We start from the raw sequence: 22662 nt of genomic DNA, 5'->3' as shown, positions 1-22662 counted from the left end.
ACTATTCTTAAACATATCCATATTCAAGCTTTATTGTGAAATGGGATAACGTTAAAGCATAAAGACTATTATGTTGGTAGACTGATGATCATATCTCACTGATCATGGATAATGAGTTATCAAGTCTTCACATAGATATAAATGTTAAGGGTAACTTTATATCGGATTGACCCACCATGAGAATACTACATAGAGTGTTATGAAATGTCATAAGTTTTCTCATAGTGATAAAAGGTGTATTCCACCATTCGACCTGAAACCACTATGTACCCTAGATGCAGGAGTGTAATACCTTGTTGCCATTCAAACGTTATCCGTAACTGGATAATTATAAAGTTGGTTGATGGGTATCCCACGAATCATGCTGAGGGACATGAGTGACCTAGATGGAATTTGTCCCTCCTACATAACGGGAGATATGTCTATGGGCCCAATATTGAACTAGACAAGGATGACATACTATGCCTTGTGTTCAATATAGACATGAGGACAAAAGGGTAATTATACACAAGATATTTATCACGGAAAGGTTAGTCAGATCACGTGACATTCCTGTGACTTGGGTAACAGTGATGTGTTGCTAGATACCGCTCACTGTTTATAATATTACGATTAATATTATTGCCAACGTCATAAGAACCTACAGGGTCACACACATAAGGACAGTTAAGAAGGGAAAAATAAGTAAGACTTATTGTGGGGGTGCAGTTAGTGAAAAACGGTTATTGGGCTTGAGAAGCTCAATTTCGTGTAAACTAAAGACCTCATAAGAAACTCTATGAATAGAGCCTTATGAAGTTCAGTAGTCACGTTTTGGAACCCTAACTGAGTTTAGAAGAATTCTGAATTTCTCTAAACCCTAAACCGCACAAAATTCCCTCAGCCTTCATCCAAGAACAGCTAGCACTGTGAGATCGAAGGTTCCTGTTCGTGTGGACTAAGTGGAGGTGCTGCAAGTGCGGTGCTTGTGATCAAGAAAGGCGACCACAAATTTGTTCTTCAAAGGTAATATTCTAGACCTGATCATGCTCATTCACAAGAATCCATTGATGGGAAATTTTAATTTTAAAATTCCGCTGCGTTTATAAAACTGTTTTATGAAACGATTTCCCAACAGTACCTACCTAGGTGGTGATTGATAGAGCTGGGTATGCGGGCTAGCCCGCCCCGCATAAACCCGCATATTAAATGAGGCGAACAAGCCCGTCGGCAAATATAAACGAGTTATAATATTAAGCCCGAGTTCAGTCCACATAAGCCCGCGAGTTAAACGGTTAACCCGCGGACTATTACAAAAAAAAATAATAAAAACCACTTTTTTCAAAAAATAAACTAAATTAGTAAAATATTGATATAATGAAAACTTAAAAAAATATATTATTAATAATTTTATGTATAACATATAAATTGTAACTAAGAAATAAAAATAAATAAAGTTTGTGATATCATTGAGTTTATCTATCTTCTCTTTGTAAGTAATGCAACCAAAATCAAATTCAACTGATTCTTATCGTCATTTTTGTACCGTCCATTTTAGTGAGAAAATATTTCTACATGTACCCAAAAAAGCATAAAAAGATTAACAGATTCAACTTAACTAATTCACATAAAGGTAACCAAATTATTCAAAACATAATAGCGGAAAATACCCCCAAGAAAAATAACTATCCATTTGGACATGCATCTTTTAAATACTAACAAATGTATATACAGCTAAGGCAAAGTAAAAGATAGTGAAAAAGATCAAAAGATTATAAGTAGAAGAACATGCCTAAATCCTGATGTTTTGTATTGTTGTCTACTTGTTTAAAATTGGAGCGTGTTGTTGTTTTTTATAATTAGGGTTTAGACTAAGTCTTTTTTTTTTTGTGGTTAAAAAAAGTTGAATTTGTACATGGACCAAGTTATTTATATATGATAAATTTTGTAATTAATTATATAAAAAAAATAAGGCGGGCCACAGGCTAACCCGCGAACCCGCGGATTTAACCCGCGGATTTAACCCGCATAACCCACGGTTTTAACGGTCCAACCCACACGGGCAAAAATATAAACGGGCCAAAAAAATTTGGTCTTAAGTCCGTGCGGGCTGCGGGTTAAACGGGTTGGCCCGCGGACCTTGGTCCGTATACCCGGCTCTAGTGATTGATTAGGAGAAATGAGTTAGGGATCAATAAGAAAATGTTACCATATGAAGTTAAATATCAATACTATTTTAGTTTTATTAAATTTAATGTTACCATATTAGGCTCTGTATGAATCTTTCTTGTGAACTGCAACATGGAGAATTTGAATCTGTTTACATGGACACAAGGAACTGTTAAAATTGAGCATAATACAAAAAAACCATTCTAAAGCTGAATAAATAATCTTGTTACATGATTAACGAAAGAGCTGATTAAAGTTTAGCAAGTACTCTGTATCAGACATCAGTATATAATACAAACATCACACATAAAATAAAAAATGTAAACATCATATACAATAATATAGCAACTTTAAGAAATGCACAATTTTTATACATAACAAAATCAGAAATACTGAGGTTATTCGATGTAGTGCAATAGCACGAGTCTATTGCTAGTTTTTATTAGTTTCTCTAATTATTTTCTCAAATTAAAAAAGTTATTTAGATTTATTTTCTTTAAAAAATTGAATTATACAGGTATCAAGCATTTTTAATGTAGGCAAATTAATGTTGTTTAGACATTCTTAAGTTCATTTTATCCGTTGAGTTTATACAGAAAACTATTTTTCATTGTTGTGCGAGGACATACATGACAGAGGACAGGACAGATACAAACTAGCACAATATTTCAATTTAGTGTGAAGTTTTAAAATTAATTAAAAATTTCATCGAATTCATTTTTATTAAAAATAATACTCTCTCCGTAACACTTTATAAGCAAAAATACACTTTCTAAGTTCATTGTATATTTAATGTATACAATGAACCTAGAAAGTGCATTTTTACCTATAAAGTGTTACGGAGGGGGTAATATATAATGTTTACCTTTAACCTGAGTTGAGTTCATATCAATATACTGTACTGTATTTTCGTTAGTCAAGTTAGTTCCTTCCGTTAACTTTTAAATCTAAGGTGGACCAACATCTTCATTTTCATTACATACAATACATCTACAAGATTCAATGGTTCTCATTTATACAAAAATATCAAATGGTTAAAATTAAAAAATTAATGAGATCTATGGTGGATCACTACAATGTTGATCCACCTTAGATTTTTGGTGTTAAAAGTTAACATAAGGGACTAATTTGACTAACGAAAATATAATTAGGGGACCTAAATGCAATGTTTATTAATTAAGTGAACCAAAAATTTAGTTAAGAGATTAAAAGAGTAATTTACTCGTACCAACTTACCAAGAAGTCTCTGTGACAATGGAGCTTATGTTAGAGTGTTGTGAGATCTATGTTTCAGAGAAGAGTCAATGTGCAGTAACAATTTTTACATATGTTACCATATAAAGTGCAAAATCTTCTAAGGTATGAAGTTAAATATCAATACTATATTAGTTTTATGAAAGTTATTGTTTCAATAATTAGTACAGAAATTTGAAGTTCATTGTATGTTTCATAAATTGTGATAGAGATTATTGGATTTGGATCCTTATGCTGTTAAGCAAATGTTCTTACCGTAACGAAGAAGCAACCACTAAACTAAGGACAACTCTCACATCATTTATTTTTCTATTCACATGCTCGAATTCGAGATGTTATCTGATGTCCAATACTTGCTAAGTTCAATCAGCTCGAATTCGAAGAATCAAACTCATTGCCAACTAGACTGATAATAGATGCCGGAAAACTTAGCAGTTCTATTTCACTAGATATATAATATAATAACATTCTATTTGTAGGTTAACATTTTCTAGTATTTTTCTGATAAATTATTATCCATACAACAATTACCTGCTACAAGTAGATTTCATAAATGTAATGCACCACAAATTACAAAAACAGAAAAATACAGTACAAGTTCCTTGATTATAGTAGATGAGTACAATCCAAGAAAATAGTTTATTACGTGATTCAAGCACATTATAGAAGGATTGAAGAGACAGTGTGCATCTTCATGTCAGCTGCAACCAGGAGAATTTGAATCTGTTCACATGGACACAGGAAAGAGTACCTTGATATTTCAGATTTTGAGTTGAGTAGGAATCGGGCGCAAGTCATAGTCATGAAACTTTGGTCCCCATTTCTGACGAATTAGTACAAGGGGAATATGATTGATAACCCAATGGCATGGTCCACCTGTCTCTAGATCAATGCTGTCAACTAACTCAGCTGGCATATCAGCAAATCCAAGGAATTGAAGGTTTTCTAAGTTTTTGAGGTCTTGAGGTAACACCTTCAATTGAGGGTTATTGTTAAATCTGAAGTGTTCAAGACTTTGTAAAGCTTCTTTGTCTATAGATACAGAACTTAGTCTGTTCAATCTAGTGAGATCCAACTCCTTCAGCTTATGAAACCCTCCTTTCTGAAAATGCAAATTTTCACCATAATAGGCGTCATCCCACAAATTCAGCCTCAACAAATTCGGCAAGTTCTTCAAAGAGTCTAATGGATCATCTTCAAATTTTGATAAGCCAAGTCTTAGCTTCACAAGATACTTGAGATTTGGAATCCATTTAGGCAACTTTGTTAGTCTACATTTCAAATTGAGCACTCTAAGATGAGGCGGAGCTGATACGATATCCAAATCAAGAATTTCACCTTTATCTATAGCACCAATATTTAGAGATTCAAGGTGGTACATCTCTTGTATTGCAGCACATAGATCATTTCCATATACTTGCCGCACGTGCTTAATGCCTAACTTCCTTAACTGTTTCAACTTTTTGAGCTCTTGGATAACTTCTATTCCACTATGATCTGCTTCCAAAAAGTAAAGCTTTTGTAAAGATATCAAGCCCCCAATACCTTTTTGCATTTTCACTCCATCTGTAAAGTTCAACATAGAATAATGGCCTTCATATTTTCTATAATAAGCTGGAAGAAGCCTTAATTTTGTGAGCTTGTTTATCTCTTTTGGTAACTCATGCACTTTAGTTTGCCTTAGATCCAAGGTTTCTAAGTTGACCAGCATACCAATGGATTTCGGAAGAACTTTAACTTTTGTATGACTCAGGTTCAAGTACCTTAGGTGGAAAAGATTCCCCAAGTTATCAGGAATAGAACTCAACAAAGAATTCTCAAAATCAAGTACCTTCAAAAGCTTGAACTTGGAAGATAATCCATCCATGAAATGTTCAGGCAATTCGACTTTGTCAAAAACAAATATAGCACGAGTTCCTGAGTTCTTCAAGTCATTGTTAGAGAAAGCTGCTATAGAAAAGCGTCGAGTTACTCCAACAGTGACTTGTTCATCAGCTTTATGCATTAAATGGCAAAAACTTAAATCCTTCATTTTTCTAATGATTACTTCGCGCAACACATCATGGACTTGACAAATTTTGACTTTCCGATCAAAGCCACTTCTGGAAACATGAACCAAACTTCTTTGTATCAACTCTATCAGGGACTCTTCAGCAACTTCCTCCAATGGTCTTATCTCCTCATTCTTAACAAACCCTTCAGCCATCCATTGCCTAGTAAGTCTCTTCCGCTTGATGGTGTAGTCTTCAGGATATATACCAAAATATAGCATGCATGATTTCAAACGGTAAGGCAAATCATCATAACTAAGAGATAAAATCTTCATCAGATCGGTCAAATGCACATTGCGCTCTAACTCCATTCTGAGATTTTGACTCAGCTTTCTCCACTCAAACATGGTTTTAGGTTTTGTTGACAAAAGACCTCCAATGGCCACAATTGCCAGTGGTAGCCCTCCACATTTTTGAACAATTTCATTGGACATCTCCTCAAGTTCTATTGGACATTGCCCTCTAAACACCTTGTTGCAAAACAGTTCCCGAGCTTTGTTTGGAGGCAAACGTTGTAGCTCGTGAATGTGAACAGGAAAAGTTTTCTTAAAATATTCAGCTACATGCATCATTCTAGTTGTCACAATGATTCTACTTCCTTTGTTATTACTAATTAAGGCATGTTCAATCTCATCAGAAAATTTTTCTTTCCAAACATCATCAAATAAAACTAAGTACCTTTTTGACTCAAGGTATTGTCTCACTTGAGTAATCAATGTTTGATCATCCATCTTCTGCAGACCCTTTGGAATAGGCTCATTGCTGTCCTTGCAAAACTTCTTTATCATATCTTTCAACAACTCCCTGATAGTGTACGATTGAGAAACTGTTATGAAAGAGCAGCAATCAAAGTGCCTTTTCACCGACGGATCATCAAAAACATGCTTAGCGAGAGTGGTTTTTCCAAGTCCTCCCATGCCAACCACAGAAACCAACATGGGCTCATTGTTTCCCCCCACCAAGAAACTAACCAATTCATCTCTTGCATTCTCAAACCCAACAACTTGAGTCTCTTCGATGAAATAAGGAGCCATTCGAGGGTCACCAATTCTAGGAGCTTTAGTCCCTCGGGAGCTTCCTGATCTACTTTCAGACTTATGAAACATAAACCTTGTACTTCTTTCTTTGATTTTACCAAGTGATGACCTGATATCTTGAATCTCAGAAGCAATCTGGTAGCGCCAATTCATGCTTTTGATCATGTTAGGAATCATCTGGATTGTGGCAATGAATCCAGAATTGTTTGTCTTTGGTGTCAGTGCCACATACATGTTATATTCCTCAATCACATCTTCTATGCGAAAAGATGCTTCTCTCAGTTGCTTCACCCAAGTTTTGACTCCTTCGTCGTATCCTCCTTCTTCTTCTTCATATGCTGCCATTCTATCTGCATCCTTGAGAAAGGCTTGGATGCTCTCAAGATCATCTTTGATGTCAATGAAGTCTTTCTCAACTCCTGTCAGTAAAGTTCCTTCTTCTAATGCAAATTTGTAGAGTTCTTGCAAAACAGAAGACACTGCATCTTCTGCCATTTCAGTTCAATATTTTTCATCAATCAGGTTAGCTCTTGCAAGCAATTTTTGGCAAATCAAGCAAGTTCAAGTTCCTTGTTTTTGGCTTAGCTTTGAACTGTGGGAAGACTTTTGAGTCTAGCAGAAATTAATTTTTTATTGTTGTGTGGTGACAAATACAATTGTTTTCAACTTTGTCGGCTCTAATGAATTTGTTTTAAATATACTGCCTTAAGAACAAGTGGGTGTGATAAGTAGTTGCTATGAAGCAGTCGCATACACTCCTCTAACGAGGCATGTTCCAGTGGCGGTGTCAGACATGTGTTGGTGTTCGACAATAACAAATATGATTACATTGAGTTATATGTCCTTTTAAAAAAAATTATTATCGGTACTGACATGTTAGTATTGTGTCCGGTGTCCATGCTTCAGAAGCCAGTTGTAAATAACATTAAGTTAGTGATGTTCGAGATGCATTTGAACAATTCCAAAGATTATTTTGATATATATTAATAATGTAAAATATTATTTTTATATTTCAAGGACCAACTTGAGTATTTTTTCCTTTAACAAACTACCAAGAAATTGAGCAGCTTAAAGAAAGAAGAAAATGATAGAAGACAAGAGAAGCGTGTGATTGAGCCAGGTGTCTATTCCTCATTGGACAAAAATTTTCAACTTAGCAACAAGAATAGTTGTTGTCCTCAATATTAAAAGGACAAAAATATTGGTATAATTGTAATTTCAAGTTCTATATGTTTTTTAATCTGAAATTTGTGCCATTTTTCTCTCTCTCTCTCTCTCTCACCATTCTTGTGGTGCTGTGGGAGAAAATATTTAATTGGGATTACCTATGGTCACGTAGTTATAACTCTCAACTATCTAATCCTTTAGCCTAACCACGTAGTTAATTAATTTTACATTGAATAATAAAATCACTTATTTTATGATAATTTTCTTTTGCTAATGTGCCTTAGAGGGATGGAAAATGAGATTGAGGCACATGAAACTTATGATTAATGCTTCCAATTATCTCAACTTATGCAGGTTTGCAGATTAGAATGGAACAGACACCACCAGATGTTAAGTTTCAATGACTTTAGCTCAATTTCAGAATCCTCCATGACTTTATTCAAAGTAAAAAAATGAGAAATTACAAATATTGGGGGGACTAGGCCAAAACCCAAAATACACAACCAAGAACATAAACAACATCTGCCTCGTTAAAAACCTTACCAGGAGAATAAAACCTGATGAAGGAAAAAAGAGTACAGAGCAAACGACATCACAAATGACATAAAACAGAAAAACGAAAACCAGAACCATTTGACAAAGTGCATCTCATGGAGAATTTTATCTGTTCACATGGACAAAGGAAACTGTCAAAATTAAGCATGATACAAATAATATAATCTTAGACCTTAATTTTTCTAATGCTGAATAAATAATCTTGTTATATGATCTATGAAAGAGCTTATTGAAGTTAGCAATTATCAGACATCAATACATAATACAAACATTGTGCACAATAATATAGCAACTTTCGGAAATACAAAAATACTATACATAACAAAATCAGAAATACAAATATATAGTAACTTTCATTCACATTATATGCAGAGGGATGTTACATATCATAACAACATTTTTATCAAAATGCATATCATAACGATAACATTACTTTTCTTAGCATGGTTTTGCATGGATTGCAGCATTGTTTTACTTGAAAGCAAGAAAGATGCAAACTATCATGTAAAGGGAAGATTGAAGCACATATTATTGGAAAACAAAATTGAAACAAATGTAAATTGGTTATAGTAGCAATGTAATTTCAAACATTCATAAGAAAAGCATAACATTGTTAGAGAAAAGAGTACCTTCTTTATATTTCAGACATTGAGTTGAGTTCGAATGCGGTACAACTTATAGTCATGAAATCTTGATCCTTCATTTTGACGAATTTGAACAACGGGAATATGATTGATAATTCCATGGCAAGGTCCACCTTCCTCTATGCTATCAACTAATTCAGCTGGCATCTCAGCAAATCCAAGGAATTGAAGGTTTTTCAAGTTTTTGAAGTCTTGTGGTAACACCTTCAATTGAGGGTTGTTTTTAAATCTGAAGTGTTCAAGACCAAGTAAAGCTTCTTCATCTATGGTTATAGAACTTAGTCTATTTAACCTTGTGAGATCCAACTCCTTCAGCTTAGGAAACCCTCCAACTTGAAAATGTAAACTTTCACCAGAAAAGGCATTATCCCACAAATTCAGCCTCAACAAATTTGGCAACTTCTTCAAAGAGTCTAGTGGATCATATTTGAAGTTAGATAAGCCGAGTCTTAGCTTCACAAGATACTTGAGATTTGGAATCCAATCAGGCAACTTTGCTAATCTACTTTTCAAGTTGAGAACTCTAAGATTAGGTGGAGGAGTTGATAAAAAATCCAAGTCAAGGGTTTCATTCTCAGCTATAATAGTAATGTTAAGAGATTCCAGATTTTTCATCTCTTGTATTACAGCACATAATGCATTTCCATATTGTTGTTGCACGCGTCTTATGCCTAACTTTCTTAACTGTGTCAACATTTTGAGCTCTCGGAAAAGGTCTACTCCACCATGATCTGCTTCCAAAAAGTAAAGCTTCTGTAATGACTTCAAGCATCCAATACCCTCTTGCAGTTGCACACCAGTTGTAAAGTTCAACATATCATAATGACCTTCATATCTTCTATAATAAACCGGAAGAAGCCTTAGCTTGGTGAGGTTGTTTATCTCTTTTGGTAACTCATGAACTTTAGTTTGCCTTAGATCCAAGGTTTCTAAGTTGACTAGATTACCGATGGATCTCGGAAGAATTGTAACTTTTGTATGACTTAGGTTCAAGTACCTGAGGTGGAAAAGATTCCCCATGTTATCAGGAAGGGAATTCAACAAAGAATTCTGAAAATCAAGTACTTTCAAAAGCTTGAACTTGGAAGATAATCCATCCATGAAATGTTCAGGCAAGTCACCTTTGTCAAACACAATGATAGCACGCGTTCCTGAGTTCTCCAAGTCACTGTTGGAGAAAGCTGCTATAGAAAAGCGTCGAGTTACTCCAATAGTCACTTGTTCATCGTCTTTATTCATTAAATGACAAAAACTTAAATCTTTCATCTTTCTAATGATCACTTCACGCAACACATCATGAATTTTGCAACTTCTGACTTTTCCATCAAAACCAACTGCGGAGACATTAACCAAACTTCTCTGTATTAACTCTGTCAGGTACTCTTCAGAAACTTCCTCCAATGGTCTTTGCTCCTCATTCTTAACAAACCCTTCAGCCATCCATTGCCTTGTAAGTCTCTTCCGATTGATGATGTAGTCCTCAGGATATATACCAAAATATAGCATGCATGATTTCAAATGGTAAGGCAAATCATCATAACTAAGAGATAAAATCTTGTCTAGAACGGCCAAATGGACATTGCGCGCTAACTCCATTCTGAGATTTTGAATCACCGTTCTCCACTCAAACATGTCTTCATCTTTTGTTGACAAAAGACCTCCAATGGCCACAATTGCTAGTGGTAGCCCTTCACATTTTTGAACAATTTCATCGGACAATTCCTTAAGTTCTGTTGGACACTGCTTTCCAGGCTTAGATCTAAATGCCTTGTTGCAGAAAAGTTCCGATGCTTTCTCTATAGACAAAGGTTGTAGCTTGTGAACACGAACAAGAAACGACTTCTTAAAATAGTCTGCTATAGGCATTTTTCTAGTGGTCACAATGATTCTACTTCCTTTGATATTACTACCTAAGGCATCTTTAATCTCATCAGAAATTTTTTCTTCCCATACATCATCAAATACAACCAAGTACTTTTTTGACTCAAGGTATTGTTTCACTTGAGTAATAAAATTTACATCGTCCATCTTTTGCAGACCCTTTGGAATAGGCTCATTGTTGTCCTTGCAAAATTTCTTTATCATATATCTCAACAACTCCCTCATGTTGTAGGATTGAGAAACCGTAATGAAAGAGCGGTAATGAAATTGATCTTTCACTAACTGGTTGTCAAAAACATGCTTAGCGAGAGTGGTTTTCCCGAGTCCTCCCATGCCTACAACAGAAATCAACAAGAGATCATCGGTTTCCTCTACCAACCAACTCACCAATTCATCTCTTGGATCCTCAAACCCTACAACTTGAGTCTCTTCAATGAAATAAGGATCCAGTCGAGGGTCACCAATTCTAGGAGCTTTAAACCCTCGAGATCTTCCTGATCCACTTTCAGACCGAAACTCAAACTTTGTATTTTTTTGTTTGATTTTACCAAGTGATGACTTGATGTCTTGAATCTCACGAGCAATCTGGTAGCGCCAGATCATGTTAGGAATCATTTGGAGTGTGGCTATGGATCTAGACTGGTTGATCTTTTGTGCCTCATGCATGATATACTCATCAATGACATCTTCTATGCGAAAAGATGCTTCTCTTAGTTGCTTCACCCAAGTTTGGACTCCTTCATTAGCAGCAGCCTTTGTGTCTGCATTCTTGAGGAAGGCTTGGATGCTCACAAGGTCATCCTTGATGTCGTTGAAGTCTCTCTCAACCTCTGTCAGTAAACTGCTTTCTTGTACTACAGATTCACAAATTTTTTTCAAAACAAATGACACTACAGCTTCTGCCATTTCATTACAATGTTGTCATCAATCAGGTTGGCTCATACAAGCAATTTTTGGCAATTCAAGCAAGTTCAAGTGTCTGTTTTGGTGATTAGATTTTAAGTATCAAACACTTTGAATAGTGAAGTTGTGTTTAGTTTACAAGAAACTACTTCACTTTCTATTAGAGGCTTGTGTGGTGGACTGGAGATAAAAACAACAATTATTATTTGACAAAAACAACTACCAGAAATTACTTCACCCGGTTCTTTTTTATAAGAAACAACTCACTTTTTAGGTTCATTGTGTATTTGATCTATATTGCAAGTGCTCGTTTGCGTGCAACATATTAGTTATTCAATGAACCTAGAAAATCATCTGTTTATTATAAAAAGGACGGCGGGTAGTATTATTGTGTGGTAGACTTTGACCAATGAAAAGTCTTGGTCTTTGGAATATTATTTGCTTATTATTACTTCCTTGGTTTCATATATAAGCAAAAATTAACTTTTTAGATTCATTAAAAAAGTTATGTATCTAGTATATATATATATATATATGAGACCGGATGGAGTATTTGTGTCGGTGAAGAAGCAACCAAGAAGTGATGGAGCACGTGTAAGGATGTTAACGGGGTGTAGATTGAGCGGGAAGTACTTTAACACTTTCTTTTCTATCATCTAAATGCTCCTCATTCTCCGTTTCGGAGAGTATTCTTCTTCATCTTCATAAGGTACTTTGCTACCTACAAAGTTTACAGGACCTATCTATTATAAATAGAAAAACTTAAAAGACTCATGAATGTAATGACCATAAATATAATATATAAGGTACTTTTTTTTTTGAACCAATATATAAAGTACTTGATCATACCAATATAAATATTATTTGACGACGTAAATCTCATCTTTGCGGGCAAAAATCTCCCGCCTTTGAGCTTCCAAATAGAGCAATCCTCGTGGGAATTCTCATTTACAAATCAAATTGACATTCCTAAATATGTGGTCGTAGCCTTTAAAAATGGGAAACTTATGCATGTTTAAATTCACTTTTGAGTATATAACACCATCTCTTATGTTGCTTTCTCATCTTGTTCCAGCAACCTGCAAATATTAGCATGAATAATTAGGTATGAAGGAAGGAAAAAGTTTGGAAGAGTGCAGACAAGGCACAGAGAGAGTGTTTAAAACGTGCATAGTACTATTGTGCGATTAGGACAATAATTGTGGTACAAACAAAAAGTGGCAATGAAATGAGTTGTCTCATTTGTGGGGTAACCTGTTTCAGAATTTGTAAAGAGAGATAGTGGCAATGGGTAAACAAAAACCAAACGTTGTTGAAAATGCTCAGATATGATATGACTAGTGCCAATAACTTGTACTCGGAAAAGGATTCTTTTCTGCTCAAATTATTCTGTTATATATCTATCATGCTTTCAATTCAATGGTTGCCTGATTAGAATAATTGTGTTGTTGTATGATTGATTGAAATTTTTTAAGGGTCGTCATGTGTATGCATGCGCACGCGCGTGCGCATGCGTACATGCGTGTAAAAAGAGATATAAATTACACTAATGTAATATTTGAGTAATTTTATACCGCACTAAAAAACATTGAGAAAAACCTTACAAATTATTTATACCAAAAAAAAATGAAAATTTTGGGGAGGACCGCATTTTGGGAAGGACCAAGGTCCTCCCCGACCTGTAGGGAGCACCCCTGGCCATGAGTTATCCACATATTCATGTCCCTCTGTGCAACAAATTAGGCAACTTCTTCAAAGTGTCTAGTGTGGATCATCTTCAAAATTAGATAAGCCAAGTCTTAGCTTCACAAGATACTTGAGCACCCTAAGATGGGGCGTAGCTGATACAAGATCAAAGTCAAGAAATTCTCTCCGCATACGCCTTATGCTAACTTCCTTAACTGTTTCAACATTTTGAGCTCTTTGGACAACATTTTGCTCTGCTTCCAAAAGTACAGCTTTTGTAAAGATTTCAAACATCCAATACCTTCTTGCATTTTCACTCCATCTGTAAAGTTCAACATACAATAGCGCCCTTCATATTTTCTGTAATAAACGGGAAGAAGCCTTAGTTTTGTGAGCTTGTTTATCTCTTTTGGTAACTCATGCACTTTAGTTTGCCTTATATCCAAGGTTTCTAAGTTTACAAGCATACCAATGGATTTCGGAAGGACTGTAACTTTTGTATGACTCAGGTTCAAGTACCTTAGGTGGAAAAGATTCCACAAGTTATCGGGAATAGAACTCAACAATGAATTCTCAAAATCAAGTACCTTCAAAAGCTTGAACTTGGAAGATAATCCATCCATGATATGTTCAGGCAATTCACCTTTGTCAAAAACAAATATAGCACGAGTTCCTGAGTTCTTCAAGTCATTATTGGAGAAAGCTGCTATAGAAAAGCGTCGAGTTACTCCAACAGTGACTTGTTCATCAACTTTATGCATTAAATGACAAAAACTTAAATCCTTCATTTTTCTAATGATCACTTCGCGCATCATGGACTTGACAAATTTTGACTTTCCCATCAAAGCCAATTCTGGAAACATGAACCAAACTTCTTTGTATAAACTCTATCAGGGACTCTTCAACAACTTCCTCCAATTGTCTTATCTCCATTGCCTTAACAAACCCTTCAGCCATCCATTGCCTATTATGTCTCTTCCGCTTATGTCTCTTCCGCTTAATAGTGTAGTCTTCAGGATATATACCAAAATATAGCATGCATGATTTCAAATGGTAAGGCAAATCATCAAAACTAAGAGACAAAATCTTCATTAGATCGGTCAAATGCACATTGCGCTCTAACTGCATTCTGAGATTTTGACTCAGCTTTCTCCACTTAAACATGGTTTTTGGTTTTGTTGACAAAAGACCTCCGATAGCCACAATTGCCAGTGGTAGCCCTCCTCATTTTTGAACAATTTCATTGGACATCTCCTCAAGTTCTGTTGGACATTGCCCTCTAAACACCTTGTTGCAAAACAGTTCCCAAGCTTTGTTAGGAGGCAAACGTTGTAGCTCGTGAATGTGAACAGGAAAAGATTTCTTAAAATATTCAGCTACATGAATCATTCTAGTGGTCACAATGATTCTACTTCCTTTGTTATTACCAATTAAGGCATGTTCAATCTCATCAGAAATTTTTTCTTTCCAAACATCATCAAATAAAACCAAGTACCTTTTTGGCTCAAGGTATTGTCTCACTCAATGTTTGATCATCCATCTTCCGCAGACCCTTTGGAATAGGCTCATTGCTGTCCTTGCAAAACTTCTTTATCATATCTGTCAACAACTCCCTGATAATGTGATTGAGAAACTGTTATGAAAGAGCGGCAATCAAAGTGCCTTTTCACCGACGGATCATCAAAAACATGCTCAGCGAGAGTGGTTTTTCCGAGTCCTCCCATGCCAACCACATAAACCAACATGGGCTCATTGTTTCCCCCCACCAAGCAACTAACCAATTCTAGGAAGTTATAGCTACAAATAAGTCATCTTAAAGCAAAATTTGTAGAAAGTTATAGCTAGATCATATATGTAAAGTTTCTTTGAAGTTCCACATTGCTTAGGTTTCTGGGTTGTTATATGTATAACTACTAGGATTCACACCCGTGCAACGCACGGGGAACAATTTGTTTATATGATCCGATTCTATATTTCGTATTTTAATAAAACTGTGGAAAAAAAATTAATTGACTTGCTTCAACAATATCAATTTACATGCTTTAAATATACTAAAGCTACTTAACACCTTTAGTTTAGGAGTTAAGAACGTAAATTTAAACCTGTCAATATAATAAATCAGATGAGTAGAGAAGAATATGCTCCAATACTTCTCTCCGTCTGTCTCTCGCATAATAACATGTTATTTTAGTGAGAATTTGTTGTATGAGATGAAGTTGAGAACACAGTGAAAAAAAAAACCCTTAAGATCATTAAGATCGATTGAAACTCGTGAACTAAAATTTCATTAAGAGATAAACTCATGAACAAAATAAAGTTAAGATCATTAAGATCGATTGAAACTATATAAAACCCTTTTTAAACATTGTATTATCATGCATAAATCCTTTAGAAGCTCAGAACCAATTTACAAATAGACCCAAGGTTTATGATGCAATGGATTAATTAGTTATAGAATATGTTTGAAGGGGAAACAAACTCAAAAACCCTTGAAAATAGAAAATATATCGTACTAATATGCAATTTGTTGGGAGAGATAAGAACTACCTTGAGGGAGAGTGATTGATTGAAGTTGGAACTTAGTATAATATAGGCAAAAATACACTACATATCTTTTATCTTATTTTTTTTTAACACTTTAGTCCTTTATCTTTTTTTTTGTAACACTTTGGTCCTTGTCTTATTTATTTATAAAAAATAAAGGACCACAATGTTACAAATAGAAAAAGATAAAGGACCAAACTGTTACAAAAAAGGGACTAAAGTGTTACAAATAAAAAAAATAAATGACCAAAGTGTTACAAAAAAAAAGATAAAAGACCAAAGTGTTACAAAAAAATAAGATAAAGGACCTGTAGTGTAATTTTGCCTATAATATACCATCTACAACTTGTTCATTTGAGTCTAAAGAAAGGGATTAGTCTCTGCTTAATAGTATGTATCAAAAGAGGTACCACATTTGTCTAATAAGCTTTTTTACATACTTACATGTTTGAAAAGACTGAATTTATAAAAATTATGACAACACTGTAATTTTGTTGAACCTCAAAAGTATAGTTTTTATTAAAATCACACCGGCACACCGTGATTATATAAATATGTAAGGACAGTCTTACCTTATAAGTTAGTTTTTGGGGTTTAAATCCAAACATATTTAACGGTGTGCGCAAGCACGTACGCTTAAAAATGCAAATAAAAGCTAAAATAGAATGGGTAGTAATTATTTTTGACATCTAGAATAAGTTCTTTAAAGTTAGATGGCCCAACTACTGTCAAAAAATAATAGTAATATTAATTATTACTAATAGTAAAAATAAATAAATAAATACTAATAATAATAATAATAATAATAATAATATTAAATAATACTAATACCCTCTTGAGCAGCTGACCTACTGTGGGCATTTCCCCATAAAACACATAAGAGACCTAAGGAGATGAACATTGAGCCTATCACACTGTAATATTATATATTTTATTAGTTAACCTGAGAAATCTTTTGAAAATTTTAATGATTTCAAATATTACTTAATATAATTATAATTACATTCCAAGTGAGAGTAAATCGCCAAATAAGAAGATACTTGCCACGGTAACCATGACCATGCAAATGGGACTGAAAGCTGAGGAAAAAGTTGCTCCTCTAGCTTTGATCACTTTTAATCTCAAGTAGTAACCCAATCCAGGGCAAAATATATATGTGAAAAAAATATTATCTAATTAAATTAGTTTTATCTTCTTTATCTTAAAATATTCAGCTACATGCATCATTCTAGTGGTCACAATTATTGTACTTCCTTTGTTCAATCTCATCAGAAATTTTTTCTTTCCAAACATCAAATAAATGTATAAATATGTAAAGACAACCTCACCATATAAGCTAGCTTTTAGGATTGAATCCAAACATATTTAACATTAGAATATGGTGAGGTTAGAATTGTTTTGGTGGATGGTACTCAAGTCGAAGTTAGAATTGTGGAGGAATGGGGTTATACTCTTGGGGAGGATTCATGCCTGTTCAAGGATGATGGCGAATCGGAGACGTCCCAAACAGATCATGAAGAGCGACAGGATGACCTGGAAGTTCGACACCATGTAGACACTATGGTCGAGAATTTCGCGAAAGGTATGGAGGAAGAAGATGATTCCGGGTCCCAGGAGAATTTTAAACTATCCAATATCTGTGTAGATGTGGAGAGTGAGAATAAGGATGTTGGAGTGACAGGTGATAATCCACCTGCTTTGGGTGAGGAGTACCTGGATTGGAATACCGGCCGCGCCTCTAAGATAGGAGTTTCTCCTCTTTCAACGGATAGACAAGGGAGCGTATCTATTTGTTCGCCAGCAGACGGAGGTGTAAGCCATGTTGATGTAGAAGGGCGTGTTAAGCCACCTTTTACTGAAAATCGTGGTAAACGAGGAAATTCCTGCCCACCAGGTGCGAAGGGTTCTATGTTATCGGGGCCTTGGAGTCTAGAATGGTTGAATGATATTAATCAAGGGGATGCCGGGGTGGTTTTCTCTGCTAGGAAGCGATCCCATAAGGGAGATCGTAATGGTGGGAGTCTTAAGAAGAGAGGTCAGGAGGAATCCAGAAGGATAAAAGGAGGAGGCGTCTTTCGGCACACACTTTCTAGCATTAAAAAAGTAGCAAGAATGCCGAGTAATGATCGCACTGAAGTTTTAAAGGTTCTGAAAAAGAATGAGCGACACCATAGAAACGGAGTAGGGACACCCCGAGTTTGCGGTGTGAGTCATCAAGCTTCCTCTACTGTGTCGTCATCGACAGCTTCTGCCAATAATGACTGGAAACATTGGGTGGTTATGCAAGGCAGTGAGAAGGTGGCTGTGGACGATGTCAGAGAGGTAAGGGAAACTATAGGAGTGCAGCTCAAAGGTGCTTCTGAGAACATGTTTAGTGTGCTCGCTCGGAAGGGTACAACAAAGCAGGCGGCGTCGGGGCAGACGCAGGGAGGGGGGAGTGTTCGATGAAGGTTGTTTCTTGGAATATTAGGGGTTTGGGGGGGCTAGCTAAGAGGCAGGAGGTTCGTAAGTTGGTGGGGCATCAGAATCCCCTCTTGTTGTGTCTACAGGAGACCAAGTTGCAATCTTGTGACGATATTATTTGCTCGACTCTTTGGGGTAATTCTCCTCACGCGTTTTCCTTCCGTCCCTCGGTGGGCGCGTCGGGGGGTCTGTTAACTTTGTGGGATTCTTCTGAGGTGGAGGTGTGGTCGTCTGAGAGCTATGAGAATGTGTTATGGTGTCATGGCCGGTTTGTTAGGTCTGGTGAGGAGTTTTATTTGGCAAATGTGTATGCGCCTTGCGACTCCGGGGCGAAACAGGTTTTATGGAACTTGATTTCGGTAAAAATTCAGGCGTTAGGGAGGTCTAGGGTGTGCGTTTGTGGGGATTTTAATGCTGTTCGGAGCATTGATGAACGTCGTTCGGTTAGAGACGGGTATCGCTCCTCGGATCATATTCACTTTAATCGCTTTATTGATGAGAATTCTTTTATTGATTTACCGCTGTGTGGCCGAAAGTTCACTTGGTTCAAAGGGGATGGGCGTTCTATGAGTCGTTTGGATAGATTCTTGTTGTCTGGAGAGTGGAGCTTGACTTGGCCTAATTGTACACAAGTAGCTCGGATGAGAGGGTTATCTGATCATTGCCCCTTAGTTCTGGCAGCAGATGAGGAGGATTGGGGACCCCGTCCCTTGAGGATGCTGAAGTGTTGGAAAGACGTTCCTGGGTACAACCTGTTTGTGCGTGAAAAGTGGAATTCTTTTCAGTTTGATGGTTGGGGAGGTTTTGTGCTTAAAGAAAAGCTTAAATGGATTAAGACGGCATTAAAGGAGTGGCATACGGCTCACACTCAGAATTTACCTAGTCGGATTGAGTCTCTTAAGGACCGACTTGCTGTGCTTGATGAAAAGGGGGGAGAGGAGGTTTTAACTGAGTCTGAGCTAGCGGAGTTTTATGGGGTTTCATCGGATGTTCAGTCGCTTTCCCGGTTGAATGCTAGTATTTGTTGGCAGCAGTCTCGCTCGCGGTGGCTCAAAGAAGGGGATGCCAACACCAAGTATTTTCACTCAGTCCTTGCGAGTAGACGGAGGGGCAACGCTATTTCGACTTTGCAAGTGGACAGTACAGTTGTGGAGGGTGTGGCTCCTATTAGGCACGCGGTTGTTTCTCACTTTGCGTCTCACTTTAAGGCAGTCAATGTGGACCGGCCTGGGTTGGATAATCTTATCTTTAAGCGGTTGCAAGCGACAGAGGCGAGTAGTTTGGTCAAACCTTTCACTTTGGACGAGGTTAAGGCGGCTGTGTGGGATTGTGATAGTTATAAAAGCCCTGGCCCGGATGGAATTAATTTTGGTTTCATTAAGGATTTTTGGGCCGAAATGCAAGATGACGTTATGCGCTTTATTTTGGAGTTTCACCGTAATGGTAGGCTGACTAAGGGTCTAAATGCCACGTTTATTGCTCTGATTCCTAAAGTTGATAGTCCTCAAAGGTTGAATGACTTCCGGCCTATATCGCTTGTGGGCAGCCTTTATAAAATTTTGGCAAAGGTGTTAGCGAACCGGTTGCGTCTCGTGATGGGCAGTGTGATTTCTGCTTCCCAGACAGCGTTTGTTAAGGGCCGGCAGATTCTTGACGGCATCCTTATTGCGAATGAGGTTGTGGATGAGGCCCGCAAGTCTAAGAAGGAGTTGCTTCTCTTTAAAGTTGATTTTGAGAAGGCTTATGATTCTGTTGATTGGGGTTATTTGGACGCTGTTATGGGGAGAATGGGCTTCCCGACCCTTTGGAGGAAGTGGATAAAAGAGTGTGTGTGTACAGCTACTGCTTCTGTCCTAGTCAATGGTAGTCCAACTGATGAGTTTCCTCTAGAGAGGGGCTTAAGACAAGGGGATCCGTTGTCCCCTTTTCTTTTCCTGATGGCTGCGGAGGGTTTACATGTGTTGATGGAGGCCATGGTGGAGCGTGATTTGTTTACGGGGTATAGTGTTGGCGAGATTGCTCCAGTTTCGGTGTCGCATCTTCAGTTCGCCGACGATACATTATTGATGGGGACAAAGTGTTGGGCGAATGTTCGTGCTTTGCGGGCTGTCCTTGTGCTATTCGAGTCTATGTCGGGTTTGCGTGTTAACTTTCACAAAAGCCTGCTGGTTGGGGTTAATATCCCTGATTCTTGGTTAGGTGAGGCGGCGTCAGCTCTGTGTTGTAAAGTGGGAAAAATTCCTTTCCTTTATTTAGGCCTTCCTATTGGGGGTGATCCGAGGCGCTTAGGTTTTTGGGAACCTGTTTTGGATCGTTTAAGGAATCGTTTAGCGGGATGGAGGAGTCGTTTTCTCTCTTTTGGTGGTCGTCTAGTTCTGCTTAAATCTGTGTTGACCTCTCTGCCTGTCTATGCTCTTTCCTTCTTTAAGGCTCCCTCAGGTACTATCTCTTCTATTGAATCTATTTTGATTAAATTTTTTTGGGGGGGAAGTGAGGACTTTAGGAAAATACCTTGGATTAGCTGGAAAACTATATGCTTACGTAAGGAGTATGGGGGTTTGGGGGTGAGGCAGCTGAGAGAGTTTAATCTTGCCCTGTTAGGCAAATGGTGTTGGAGGATGCTAGTGGATCGAGAGGGTTTGTGGTTTCGAGTGTTGGCAGGCCGTTATGGAGTTGAGCGAGGCAGGCTGTGTGAGGGTGGAGCGCGTGGGTCTACATGGTGGAGGGAGATGGCGCGTATTCGGGATGGCGGAGGAGAGCTAAGGGGAGGGTGGTTCAGAGAGCATGTTTCGAGAAAGGTGGGGGATGGGTCCGACACTTTTTTCTGGACCGATCCCTGGGTGGATGGAATCTCGATGCGGGAGCGGTTTGGGCGGTTGTTTGACTTGGCAGAAAACAAATCGGCTTTAGTGGCTGATATGTTTATGCAGGGTTGGGGGATTGGAGGAGCGGCGTGGGTGTGGCGGCGTCAGTTGAGGGCGTGGGAAGAGGAGTTGCTGGGGGAGTGTCAGTCTTTACTTCTTACCCTCTTTTTGCAGGACCATGTTCCAGATAGGTGGCAGTGGCAATCTGACCTGGATGACGTTTATACTGTTCGGGGTGCATATCAGCTGTTGACGACACATGATGCAATTATTTTGGATGATGCGTCAGGTCTTATTTGGCATCGTCAGGTTCCTTTGAAGGTTTCCATCTGCGCTTGGCGACTCTTGCGGGACAGGCTACCTACCAAAGCAAACCTGGTTACTCGAGGGATTTTATCTGAGGCGGCCCATCATTGTGTTTCTGGATGCGGAGAGGTTGAGACGGCTCAGCACCTGTTCCTTTCTTGCAGTACCTTTGGTGTTCTTTGGTCTCTTGTTAGCTCTTGGATTGGCTCTTCTTTGGTGACAGCTCAGACTATTCCCGATCATTTTGTTCAGTTTACATACTCAGCAGGTGGTCTTCGAGCACGACGTTCTTTCATGCAGCTTATATGGCTGGCTTGTGTGTGGGTTATGTGGACCGAAAGAAATTACAGTTTATTCAGAGGCTCAGCAAACACAGTGCATCATATGTTGGACAAGATCAAGACTTTTTCTTTTAGGTGGTTGAAAGCGACGAGTAGTACTTTAGCTTTAAACTGTCATAGTTGGTGGTCTAGTCCTATGCTTTGTTTGGGCTTTGTATAGTTTCTTTTGGTCCTTGTATTTTGACTTTTTTGTAACCTTACTTAGTCTTTCTTGGTACATCTTGTGCTGAGTAGACTTTTGTTTATATAAAGATCTCATTTTGGCTTGTTCAAAAAAAAAAAAATATTTAACATTAATGCACGCATGCACGCGCGCAAAAATGCAAATAAAAGCTAAAATTGTATGGGTAGTAGAATTATTTTTGCATCTAAAATAAGTTCTTTAAAGTTAGAACTTGAAAATTTTGCCTCAAAATGTGATTTTTTTTGTTGTCAATTTGTTCAACTTATTAATATGATATTTGAACATTGAAAATAAATCATTTTACATTGAAGTAATTCTTATCAAATCCAATTTATATTTTATACAAAACCAGTTTTGGTCACCACATAATTAAACATACTAAAAAATATATGCACTACTCATTCCACATTGATGCAAAAAAATTCAACTTCTCTTAATAAAAGTGACAAGCAATTTTGAGTGCAACTCAATTTTAGTTAATCGGACGCTGTGATCGGGATTCAAACTTCAACTCCTCCATTTGTGTTTGTTAGTTTCCAATAGTTATTGTCATTGACTCATTTCGTTTATCTATCACAACAACAAAAAAGGTTTCTCCCACATAAACTTTGGTATTTAAGAAAGACACAGTAAA

At 37.1% G+C, this 22662-nt stretch overlaps 2 protein-coding genes and 1 pseudogene across 2 annotated transcripts; all 3 read right to left on the bottom strand.

Moving 5' to 3' along the window:
• Positions 1 to 3830: 3830 nt before the first annotated feature.
• On the bottom strand, positions 3831 to 7908 carry LOC123914049 (disease resistance protein RPM1-like). Its single transcript, XM_045965023.1, has one exon. The coding sequence runs from the start codon at positions 6983 to 6985 to the stop codon at positions 4163 to 4165; it is 2823 nt and encodes a 940-aa protein (XP_045820979.1). The 5' UTR covers positions 6986 to 7908; the 3' UTR covers positions 3831 to 4162.
• Positions 7909 to 8072: 164 nt separating this feature from the next.
• On the bottom strand, positions 8073 to 12361 carry LOC123914052 (disease resistance protein RPM1-like). The gene is made up of 2 exons (XM_045965025.1): positions 8842 to 12361; positions 8073 to 8321 (listed from the first exon to the last, which is right to left on the bottom strand). Exon 1 carries the CDS (start codon positions 11641 to 11643, stop codon positions 8854 to 8856), a length of 2790 nt encoding a protein of 929 aa, XP_045820981.1. The 5' UTR covers positions 11644 to 12361; the 3' UTR covers positions 8073 to 8321; positions 8842 to 8853.
• Positions 12362 to 13357: 996 nt separating this feature from the next.
• On the bottom strand, positions 13358 to 16926 carry LOC123915383 (annotated as a pseudogene).
• Positions 16927 to 22662: the final 5736 nt, after the last annotated feature.

Source organism: Trifolium pratense, linkage group LG3 (genome assembly GCF_020283565.1).
Source record: "Trifolium pratense cultivar HEN17-A07 linkage group LG3, ARS_RC_1.1, whole genome shotgun sequence".
Lineage (NCBI taxonomy): Eukaryota > Viridiplantae > Streptophyta > Magnoliopsida > Fabales > Fabaceae > Trifolium > Trifolium pratense.
The sequence above is the reverse complement of the archived record's forward strand: the minus strand, read 5'-3'. Positions and strand labels throughout refer to the sequence as shown.

Excerpts from the sequence above, each read along its gene's own strand:
- LOC123914049 (XM_045965023.1), bottom strand. The coding sequence starts at position 6,985 with ATGGCAGAAGATGCAGTGTCTTCTGTTTTGCAAGAACTCTACAAATTT.
- LOC123914052 (XM_045965025.1), bottom strand. The coding sequence starts at position 11,643 with ATGGCAGAAGCTGTAGTGTCATTTGTTTTGAAAAAAATTTGTGAATCT.